The 12,054-nt window shown below is 47.5% G+C and overlaps 1 protein-coding gene across 2 annotated transcripts in view; it reads left to right on the top strand.

Moving 5' to 3' along the window:
• Nucleotides 1-12,054, top strand: part of SLC43A1 (solute carrier family 43 member 1) — a 278,331-nt gene that overhangs the window by 253,238 nt on the left and 13,039 nt on the right. For both annotated transcript variants that reach the window (XM_069233053.1, XM_069233052.1), the window contains exons 12-13: nucleotides 9,012-9,144; nucleotides 9,968-10,041. In XM_069233053.1, the coding sequence (XP_069089154.1) occupies nucleotides 9,012-9,144; nucleotides 9,968-10,041 (207 nt within the window). The remainder of the gene's footprint in view (nucleotides 1-9,011; nucleotides 9,145-9,967; nucleotides 10,042-12,054) is intronic.

Below are 12,054 nucleotides of genomic sequence, written 5' to 3'. Positions count from 1 at the left end.
ACTGAGTGGTGTTCCTGATGCTAATAAGCAGAGTATTGATGTTGTTGCTAAAAGGCTGTGATGTAAACACTGGGATTAAGGAGGTGGTCACCCTGACACTAGTGAGCTTGGTGGAGATGCTGATACTAGGGACCTGTGGCCTAATACTGGCATTAATAAGCTGAGTATTTATCCTGTCACTGGTGAGCAGGGGGTGGATGCTGACATTAGGAAACTATAGTGTAAACATTGATATAAATGAGCTGAGTATCATGGCACTAGTGAACAGGGTGTGGATGCTGATGCTAGGGGACTGTAGTGTAAACATTAATATTAAACAGCTGAGTATTTATACTGGCACTGGTGAGCAGGGGGTGGATGCTGACATTAGGAAACTATAGTGTAAACATTGATATAAATGAGCTGAGTATCATGGCACTAGTGAGCAGGGTGTGGATGCTGATGCTAGGGGACTGTAGTGTAAACATTAATATTAAACAGCTGAGTATTTATACTGGCACTAGTGAGCAGGGTGTGGATGCTGACGCTAGGGAGCTGTGGTGTAAACATTGATATTAATGAGCTGAGTATTTGTCGTGGCACTAGTGATCAGGGTGTGGGACGCTAGGGAGCTGTGGTGTAAACATTGATATTAATGAGCTGAGTATTTGTCGTGGCACTAGTGATCAGGGTGTGGATGCTGGCACTAGAGAACTGTGGTGTAAACATTGATATCTATAAGCTGAGTATTTATCCTGGCACTAGTGAGCAGGGTGTTGATGCTGACGCTAGGGAGCTGTTGTGTAAACATTGATATCAATGAGCTGAGTATTTATCCTGGCACTAGTGAGCAGGGTGTGGATGCTGACACCTGGGAACTGAAGTGTAAACATTGATATTAGTGAGCTGAGTATCCTGGCACTAGTGGGAAGGGTGTGGATACTGACGCTAGGGTGCTGTGGTGTAAACAGTGATATTTATGAGCTGAGTATTTATCCTGGCACTAGTGAGCAGGGTGTCTTTGCTGGCACTAGGGAGCTGTGGTGTAAACATTGATATTAATGAGCAGAGTATCCTGGCACTAGTGAGCAGGATGTGGATGCTGACACTAGAGAACTGTGGTGTAAACATTGATATTAATGAGCTGAGTATTTGTCATGGCACTAGTGAGCAGGGTGTGGATGCTGACCGTGGGAGTTGTAGCGTAAGCATTGATATTATTGAGCTGAGTATCCTGGCACTAGTGTGCAGGGTGTGGACACTGACACCTGGGAGCTGAAGTGTAAATATCGATATTAATGAGCTAAGTATTTCTCCTGGCACTAGTGAGCAGGTTGTGGACGCTGACGCCAGGGTGCTGTGGTGTAAACATTAATATTAATGAGCTGAGTATTTATCCTGGCACTAGTGAGCAGGGTGTTGATGCTGACGCTAGGGAGCTGTTGTGTAAACATTGATATCAATGAGCTAAGTATTTATCCTGGCACTAGTGAGCAGGGTGTGGACGCTGACACCTGGGAGCTGAAGTGTAAACATTGATATTAGTGAGCTAAGTATTTCTCCTGGCACTAGTAAGCAGGGTGTGGATACTGACACTAGGGAGCTGTAGTGTAAACATTGATATTAATGAGCTGAGTATCCTGGCACTAGTGAGCAGGGTATGGATGCTAACATTAGGGAGCTGTGGTGAAAACATTGATATTAATGAGCTGAGTATCCTGGCACTAGTGAGCAGGATATGGATGCTGATACCCTGAAGCTGTAGTGTAAACATTAATATTAATAAGCTGAGTATTTATCCTGGCACTTGGTGCAGGGTGTGCAGGAACAGGGTGTGGAGAAGCAGGGTGTGGAGTAGCGGGGTGTGGAGGAGCAGGGTGTGGAGGAGCAGGGTGTGGAGGAGTGGGGTGTGGAGGAGCAGGGTGTGGAGTAGCGGGGTGTGGAGGAGCGGGGTGTGGAGTAGCGGGGTGTGGAGGAGCGGGGTGTGGAGGAGCAGGGTGTGGAGTAGCAGGGTGTGGAGTAGCTGGGTGTGGAGTAGCGGGGCGTGGAGTAGCGGGGGTGTGGAGTAGCGGGTGTGGAGGAGCAGGCTGTGGAGTAGGGTGTGGAGTAGCGGGGTGTGGAGGAGCAGGGTGTGGAGTAGCGGGGTGTGGAGGATCAGGGTGTGGAGGAGCAGGGTGTGGAGTAGCAGGGTGTGGAGGAGCAGGGTGTGGAGGATCAGGGTGTGGAGGATCAGGGTGTGGAGGAGCAGGGTGTGGAGTAGCGGGGTGTGGAGGAGCAGGGTGTGGAGGAGCAGGGTGTGGAGGAGCAGGGTGTGGAGTGGTGGGGTGTGGAGTAGGAGGGGTGTGTAGTAGCGAGGTGTGGAGGAGCAGGGTTTGGAGTAGCAGGGGTGTGTAGTAGCGAGGTGTGGAGGAGCAGGGTGTGGAGGAGCAGGGTGTGGAGTAGCAAGGTGTGGAGGAGCGGGGTGTGGAGGAGCAGGTTGTGGAGTAGCAGGGTGTGGAGGATCAGGGTGTGGAGGAGCAAGGTGTGGAGTAGCGGGGGTGTGGAGGAGCGGGGTGTGGAGGAGCGGGGTGTGGAGGAGCAGGGTGTGGAGGAGCTGGGTGTGGAGTAGCTAGGTGTGGAGGAGCGGGGGTGGAGTAGTTGGGTGTGGAGTAGTAGGGTGTGGAGTAGCTGGGTGTGGAGGAGCAGGGTGTGTAGGAGCTGGGTGTGGAATAGCGGGGTGTGGAAGAGTGTGGTGTGAAGGAGCAGGGTGTGGAGTAGTGGGGTGTGGAGTAGCGGAGTGTGGAGTAGCGGGGTGTAAAGTAGCAGGGTGTGGAATAGCGGGGTTTGGGGGAGCTGGGTGTGGAGGAGCAGGGTGTGGAGTAGCGGGGTGTGGAGTAGCGGGGTGTGGAGGAGTGTGGTGTGAAGGAGCAGAGTGTGGAGTAGCGGGGTGTGGAGTAGCTGGGTGTGGAGGAGCAGGGTGTGGAGTAGCGGGGTGCGGAGGAGCAGCTGAGCCCTGGGAAGTGATAGAGAACAGGGAGAGGCGGGGGAGCATCAGAGGATCTGGAAGAGGGTTAAAAAAAAGGCTGGGCGGGAAGGGGGGGCAGTGTAAACAACACATGGGCTGGGTGGGTGCGAGCAACATGGAGAGCGCGAGGGGAGGGATGTGAGGTCGGAAGCAGCACATGGGAGAGAAAGCAAGAAAACTTGTGTTCCAAAGCAAAAGATAAAATGTAATTCCCTGACATCATCGGTGGAAGGATGGAAGACAGCCAATCAAAAGGATGGTGAAGAAGCTGTGCTTCAGGGGAGGTAAAAACACACAAAGAGGAACAAAATCCATTCAGTAGGAATCAAACAAATGTGTTTGATGAGAAAGCCAACCAATGAGAACCAATGGGCTGAGCTGAGGCCCAGCACAGTGTTGGTATAGGTACTCTGCACCGCAGACAGCTAAGATCTGAGAGAGACATAGGTATTTATCTTAGGTTTTTGTAATGCAACACTAACTCCCTCTGGTGACTCTCAAACATGTATGTTATCCTATTACAAAGCATTCTCTCACAGGAAAAGAAAATTACTTCTGAGACCATAGAGGACAGGAGAGGAGGCCAAGTGCCTCTATGGAGAGTCCTACGCCTACCTACTGGAGGAAACTCACACCTGGATTTTAAACATTGCATTTGCCACTGCCCTAAACTATTGGACCCAAGTCTGAAATTAAGAACTGAATTTAGGGGGTTATTACAACTTTGGAGGAGGTGTTAATCCGTCCCAAAAGTGGCGGTAAAGTGACGGATATACCACCAGCCGTATTACGAGTTCCATAGGATATAATGGACTTGTAATACGGCTGGTGGTATATCCGTCACTTTACCGTCACTTTTGGGACGGATTAACACCTCCTCCAAAGTTGTAATAACCCCCTTAATATTTTAGCTCCAAGTGACGTCCCTCGGGCTCCTAGTCACCTCTGGGTTCAAACGTATGGTCCACCAAGGTTTAATACTTAACCTAGGCCAGCTCAGACGTCAACAATCCACAAAGTGGTGACACACACAGCTTCACACACCCCTGACCATGCATTGCACAGTCACCTTACCATGCATGCATTCAGAGGCAATTTGAACATGCCTGTAGGTGCATGTGTGCAGTGACACTGTCTCGCTGCAGTGTTGTCACCCTTAAGCCTCAAATTTACTAGTAAATAACTCATTTATAGCAATATGTGTGGGGTAAGAGGGCTTGGGAATCTGTAGACACCCACACATCGGTCATATTCCTCAGCAGCCACTGGGGCCCAGTTCACAGACTCCCCTCGAACACCACAAACTACACACGTACAATGGTGCAGGTGGTTGATCCTACCATGTGTGCACAGATGTGAGTCTGCACCACAGCAGGCTCCGCCTCCCTGTTCACACGCGTCCCTGCAGGTGGCACACATACATACCTAAGTAAACCCAGTGAGCTGGGAGTGGGGTCTCTAGCTGGTGCCCCACGTGTCAATCCTCGCATTAGTGCCATGGCCTGTTAGAACGTACAGTAGTGCCCACTGTTGCCCTGCGACATCAATGCTTGCATACGTTCCACAAGTGTCAATGCTTCCACTAGTGCCCTGGACCATCAGTCACAATCATTCTCCCTGGCAGGGATATCATTATTGTCCCTTCGTGCCAGATCTTGCACCAGGGCCCTAGGTTGTCAGTGGTGGTGCTAGTAACGTGTGCTCAGTTCTTGCAATAGTGCCACCCCGTGCCAATGCCTTCACTGTTGTCTTGAGATGCCAGTGTTAAGGCTGGTACCTATAGTATAGATAGTTTACAATAAACGCACAATGCATTATATGCTATTATTATACAAATAACGTAAAAACATAATTCTGAAGAACACAGTAAACAAATGATTAGACATATTTCATCACACTTTCCTAGACAATTAATCTAGAACCGTACCCAAGTTATTAACAGATGATACATTTCTACAAATTCTGAGTCATGTATAGCCACCTCGCATACCTTATGCCATTAGGCCCAATGTCGGAGAGCTGCGTGTCAGCATCCCTCTAGAAACCGGTTCATCTGCTCTGTGCTGCCCCAAAGATGGCTACCTTTTATGCCTTTATCATTTAGGGGGGGTCTGTGGAGCAAGGAGGGGCCCCATGTTGAGCTCCTGTACTGTTACACAGGATAGCCCAACAATACCTTCTTTAGCTCAAGCATGCAAGCGCTCTAGCCCGTTGTAATGTATCTGCGGGCTTTTAACCATGCCCACCTCACGCCCATCACTTTAATTTGTTCCTGGGCTTGCCTTTCAAAAATCACTTGAGGTCATTGGTTGTTTGTCCCACCTTGAGCCTGTTTTTGTCCTGCCTTGCACACTGTCCCTGTTACATGGATTATTGCACAATTACCGATATACTTAAACAAGGGTGAACTATTTTTTTCTTTTGTCTCTCCCCTTCGTGCTGCATGGCAGCCAGGGCGCTCACAATGCGAACAGGCACAACAGCGTGAACTTGATCTGCGGTATTATTGAGCTGGTCGAATTGTTCAAAGTTACCTAATCAGAGTCATTTCTTGCGGCTCTCCCCTTAAAACACTTGAAATTGGTAAATGCTTTATGGAAAACGGAAATCCTCAAAGTGAAAGCAGCTCCCCCAGCACAGCGGGAGAGCAGATACTACAATATTCACTGCACTCAGGAAATTCACCCCTTAATGCTTTGCAGGGCATCACTTTTACAAAACATGAGTGTTCATAACTCAGCTAGTGGTGGTCGTAGGACAAACCACCAAAACCTACAGCACAACGCACTCTTTGTGTCTACATCTCTGGGTCCCGACACTATGTTAGTGGGGACCCCAAAATAATAACCCCTCCCACGATTCATTATCTTTTTAAGCTCTCTCATGGCTGGAAATTTTGTTTCACAGCTGGGAGGGGTTCTGTTTTATAGGCCTTGCTTGTAATATTGCAATAGGCCTGCTAAGCTTGAAAAAGTGTAATGCACTTTGCTCTCTTGGGGCTACATATATGGCTACACTGCATTACTTTCTCCCATTCTTTTTTCATGTGGTTATGCTCTCTAAGGGCGGACTGTATGCTTACATGACCATGTTTCTTCCAAATGCTATTTTTATTGTGGTGTCCTCTAGTGGCTGTTGTGAACATTGCAGTCAACATACTATAATATTCGTGGCATGAAATCTCGCCCCATAATGCTTTGCAGGGCATTACTTTTACAAAACATTTATGTTCATAACTCAGCCTGTGATGCTCCAAGACAATGGGACCACCATCAAAATGCTTTTTGCCTACGTAATCTCTGGGTCCCCACACTAGGTTGGTGGGGACCCCAAAATAATAACCCCTCCCACCATTCAGTATCTTTTAAGCTTTCTCATGGCTAGAACTTTTGTTTTACAGCTGGGAGAAGTTGTGTTTTAAAGGCCTTGTCTGTAATATCATTGCAGTGGGCCTGCTAGCCCCAAAACCGCCCTCTAAGGGCTAAGCACACGGTTACCCTGCATTACTTCTTCTGTTTTTTTCATGGGGTTATGTACTCTAGGGGCTAACAATACAGTTATATGACCATGTTCCTTACAAATGGTAGTTTTGCTATGGTGCCCTCTAAGGGCTGGATTGAGCACTGCAGACTAATGTCAAACGTTTATTTCTGATATAGGTTTATATGATAATTGTATATGTTTTAATAATCTCTCCTTATTACAATTATGACCATGATTCAGGCCAATTTAACATCAGTATTGCACTATGACTGTTTGAACACTCTTGATATGCTTGGGGGACCCTTCTAGTTTATTTCTCCTCTGTGGTTGTCTTGTGTCTTTTTGGGGGGAATTGCATTAGCCAGCAACTCTGATGGGGGGCGGTGAAAGTGGTATTTTATTGGAATAGGCGTGGCAGATTTAAATTAGGATGCTAAATGGCAACATTTTCATTTTTTTGCTGAAGACAGAGGAAGAAGGTAAATGCAAGTTCCTTATTTATATTCAGGGCAAAATTATGAGGTAGGATTGACCAATTTATGTGGCAAGAAAAGTCCAGTTATGAATTTACAATGTCAATAGCTCTAACACAAGCAAATGAGAGACCTATTGCATTGCAAATGCTTGTTTTAGGTTTAGTAAGCAACCGGATCCTGCGCCATGTTGTATCTTGTTAGGTTTCGTATCAGAGGTATTACACAAGGTCATTTTATTGATGTGCATCTCTAGCTGCCAAGTAATGCTAACTGTTGCAGAGAGCAGAAACATCCTTTCTCCAGCCTGTCATTCTGAGCAACAAAAGAACAGAGCACATTTCATTCTGTATGTCTGCATTTCTAGTAATCTCCTACAAGTACAGGCCTGAAAAACTGGGCTTCTCATTCACTCTAAGGCAGTGATTCTTAACCTTTTGGCTTCTGTGGACCCCCATTTAATAATTACTTCAGTCTGGAGACCTCCACTGAATCATTATTGGAACCCAGGGATCCCCACTGAGTCATTACTAGAAGCCAGAGACCCCCCACTGAGTCATTACTCGAAGCCGGAGACCCCCCACTGAGTCATTACTCGAAGCCGGAGACCCCCCACTGAGTCATTACTGGGAGCCAGAGTTCCCCCCCCCACTGAGTCATTACTCGAAGCTGGGGACCCCCACTGAGTCATAACTAGAAGCCAGAGACCCCCCACTGAGTCATTACTGGAAGCCAGGGACCACCCACTGAGTAATTACTGGACGTCGGGAACCCTGGTCTAAGTAATTCTGTTGGTTTGAAATGCAAAACAATACACACAAATACAGGCACAACCATCCATCAAACAAAACAATACATGATAAAATATTTTATTTACTTCACAATCTGAGAAAAAAATCTAAATTTTAATTTCAACAGGAAGGTTGAAGCTTTTCTAAACTCATTTGAGACCACCCACCTTGCACTGGTCCCACAAATCCATCCGAGGATATAAACTTGGGGTCAGATTTATTGAAAAGTAGTGCAGCGCGTCGCTGCGCCACAATTGCAGCACCACGCTGTGTCACTTTAGAAATGCAGGGATGTGCTGTATTTAACTGAATTCGGCGCACCCCTGCGATTCCCCCTGCGCTAGCGCTAAATTTAGCTGCCAGCACCAATGCAGGCATCCTTGCACTATCGTGCACTATCGTGCAAGGATGTCTGCGTTGAGGGGTTTGATTGTTTATGTGCGGGAAGGTGTCCCTTGCTGCACATAAACAATCACTAATGGCGCTTTGGCTGCACAATGCAGCACACACAGAAGTGTCAAAGCGTCATGTTCAAATGATTGTTTATGTGCAGGAAGGGACACCTTCCTGCACATAAACAATCATTTCTGGCATATTGCTCTTCCTATGCGTGCTGCAGAAGCAGCACGCATAGAAAAAGCAAAAAACAAGCAGGAATAAAAGTATTCCTCCTTGTTGCGCCCTGCTAATGCCACCCCCAGGGGTGGCATTAGATTTTGGCGCAGCCTCAGGTTTACGAAATTTCATAAATCTGAGGCAGCGTCAAAATACAATGGGTGTTGCTGTGGCACGCCCACAGAAAAAACCCATTGCACGCCCCTTCCACGCACAGTGCTGCGTGGGAAGGGGCAGTATTTACTAGGTGGCGTTAAGCCACAAAAAGTGGCTTGACGCCACCTTGTAAATACGGCGCACAAAAAGTGACGCTCCTGTGGTGCTAGGGCTGTATAAATACGGCCCTTAATTTTTAGCCTCCAATTTCAAATTCCTTCACACGTACAGAACATATTAAAATTTTACAATTTTACATTTTGCTTCATTATTTATGCATCCTTTCGTAATCTGTTAATATTTAATTTTCTAAGCAGTCGTGGACCCCCCCTAAGTAGGCATCGGGGCCCCCTGGGTCCCCAGACCACAGGTTAAGAACCACCGCTCTGACATGTACACCAAGATCTCGGTAACGTACAGACAGACCTGTGTTGTCACATCACTGGGATCCTGGGCAGTAATGCTTGGACTGGGCAGTGGAGTCTAACTACCCTGTACTTCTCTTTACAGAGATGGATTCCCGAAGAAGAGGCGGTACCGGAAGATCCAAAAACTCACCAATGCCATCCGTGCCTTCGTTTTCACAAACATCCTGGTGATATTGTTTGGGATAACATGTCTGGTGAAAAACCTACCTCTGCAGGTAACTCTGCCCTCCAGTCTCAGATCACGCACTCGCCCCAGCAGGCTACTATCCACTTCTGCCCTAAAATACTCATCCCCCTGTGCAGGTGGCTCTGTGCTCCATCTCAGATTACAGATTATTCATTCAGCTGTGCAGGTGACTCTGCCCTCCAGTCTCAGATCACGCACTCGCCCCAGCAGGCTACTATCCACTTCTGCCCTAAAATACTCATCCCCCTGTGCAGGTGGCTCTGTGCTCCATCTCAGATTACAGATTATTCATTCAGCTGTGCAGGTGACTCTGCCCTCCAGTCTCAGATCACGCACTCGCCCCAGCAGGCTACTATCCACTTCTGCCCTAAAGCACTCATTTACCTGTGCAGGTGACTCTGTGCTCCATCTCAGATTACAGATTATTCATTCACCTGTGCAGGTTACTCTGTACTTCGTCTCAGATCACGCACTCACCCACACAGGCTATTATCCTCTTCTGCCCTAAAATATTCACTTGTGCAGGTGACTCTGCGCTCTGTCCCAGATTATTCATTCACCTGTGTAGGTGACTCTGCTCATCTAGTAATTCATTTGATACTGACAAGTCAGCCCTGTATGTCAGATTCCTAACTCACCTGTGCAGGGAGTGCTGCCCTCAATCTGACATTGATAAATTGCCTTTGCAAGTAACTCTGCCCTCCATTTTCAAGGCGCTGCATGAGTCGTTTATCTCTCCCAGATTAAGAGCAGCTCTCCTTTGAGGTTTGTGTCTGCTAGTTCCAGTCTCTTTCCCTTGTGTTACCCAGGGGTTGTTCTCGTTCTGCTGACTCTCTCTCTTTTCCCCCCAGTTTCTGACGTTCATCCTGCACACGATGGTCCGTGGGTTCTTCCACTCGGCCTGTGGGGGGCTGTATGCAGCTGTGTAAGTATTCAAAGTTCTCAGTTATTTCTTGGAAGCTTAGAGGCAGTTGCGGCTGGTGACCTCAGTGGGGCGCAATCCTTGGTTCGAGTTCCAATGAGTTCCCTCACACTTTCTTACTCTAAGGGCCTCATTTACAAAGATTTGGTGAAGGACAGTGGCGCAAGGCTGCCCTATGCCGAATCGGAAGGGCAGGAATGAACCGTAGCTACAAGATATGGTGCATTCCTGTCCTTTCAGCCAGCACCAGTGCAGGCACTCTTGTTCTGCGTTGTTGGCAGGATTGTCTTTGTGCAGGAAGGGATACCTTCCTGCACAAAAACAATCCATGGAGGCCATGTCCTCATTCTATGTGAATTGCAGAATGCAGCACACATGGAAAGAAGAAAAAACAAGGCGAAATGAAAGCATTTCTCCTCATTATGCCTGCTGTGGGAAGGCGTAAGGTTTTGGAGCTGCCCCAGGTTTACGTGACTTTGTAAATCTGGGGCAGCGTTAAAATCCATGGTTGTTGCATGAGAAAACCCACTGCAACGCCCATGGAACGCCTCCCTGGCACAGAGGAAGGCAACGCAGCGACTTCCGCTGCCTTGCCTCATTCCATAGTTATGAGGCCGCGGAGAGCCACTCAGGGCGGCTGTGTGTCGCCTCACTGGTAGGATTGAGAGGACTGCACCGCCGAAGCATCTAAAAAAGTGTTGCCCCAGTGGCGCAGGCCTCTTGTAAATAACCCCCAAAGTTTACTGTCTCACTATGACTCACTCAGTCTCACTCTGACCAATTCACACAGTCTCACTCATTCTACTCTGACCCACTCTGCCTCATCTAGTACCACACATTCTGAATTACTCAGTCTCACTGTCTCACAACCAGAAACACTCAGTTACACTCACTGTCATTCTCCCTCACTCACTCATTTTCATTCTCATACATACTAATCCTTACTGTCACTCATTCTCACTCACTCTTACTCCTTCACTGACTCTCTCTTACTGTAACTCACACATATAGTCACACAGACGTGCTCACTGTGCTGGAATTTCACCAGCTCCGAACAGTATCTCTGATGACTAACGCGGGCACCTTCATGCACCTGTGACAGCATCAATCAGTCACTAGCTGCCTCAGTTTGTTGCTGGACCCGAAGCGGGTCTGCATTTTATTTTTATTGTTCCAAGAGTGAGTAATTATTCACTCTCTAAACAATAAACATGGACCACAAAACAAGGAGGGTGTAGTGTACCTGTGAAGCCCAAAAAGGAGAGCAACCACTGGTCCAGGGACACCCATCCATCAAACCAATCCATCCACTCAATCAACCATCCTTTCTCTTATCCACCACCCTTTCATCGATCCAGTCATCCATCTTTTCAATCATCCATCCACCATCTCACTCCATGTATCCATCCTTTCACTCCATCCATCTATTTCACGCCCTTTGGCTCATCCATCTATCCATCCTTACACCCATCCACCCACCCTTCGTCCCATCCATCCATGTACCCTTTCAATCAGCCAACTATCCTTTCACTCACTCATCCATCTATCCATTGATTCACCCCTTCACTCATCCATCCATCCATTCTTTCAACCAGACTTTCTTCTACCCTGCCTTTCACTCATCCATCCATTGTTTTACTCATCCATCCTTTCACTCATCCATCCATATCTTCACTCGATCCATTTATCCGCTCATCCATCCTTTTACACTTCCACTCATCCATCCATCCTTTCACTCATTCTTCCATCCTTTCTCTCATCATCCATTGATGTATCATTTCACTCCTCCATCCATTCACCCTTTCATCTATCCATCCATCCACCCACCCTCCCTTTCACTCATACACCCTTTCTCCCTTTCACCCTTCCATTCTTACATCTATCCTTTCACTCATCCATCCACTGTTTTACTCGTCAATCTTTACATACATCCTTTCACTCATCCAACTGATCCATCCACTTTCACTCCATCCATCCATCCATCAATTCATACATTTACCCTTCCACTCATGTATT

The sequence above is a fragment of the Pleurodeles waltl genome, chromosome 4_2 (genome assembly GCF_031143425.1).
Source record: "Pleurodeles waltl isolate 20211129_DDA chromosome 4_2, aPleWal1.hap1.20221129, whole genome shotgun sequence".
Lineage (NCBI taxonomy): Eukaryota > Metazoa > Chordata > Amphibia > Caudata > Salamandridae > Pleurodeles > Pleurodeles waltl.
The sequence above is the reverse complement of the archived record's forward strand: the minus strand, read 5'-3'. Positions and strand labels throughout refer to the sequence as shown.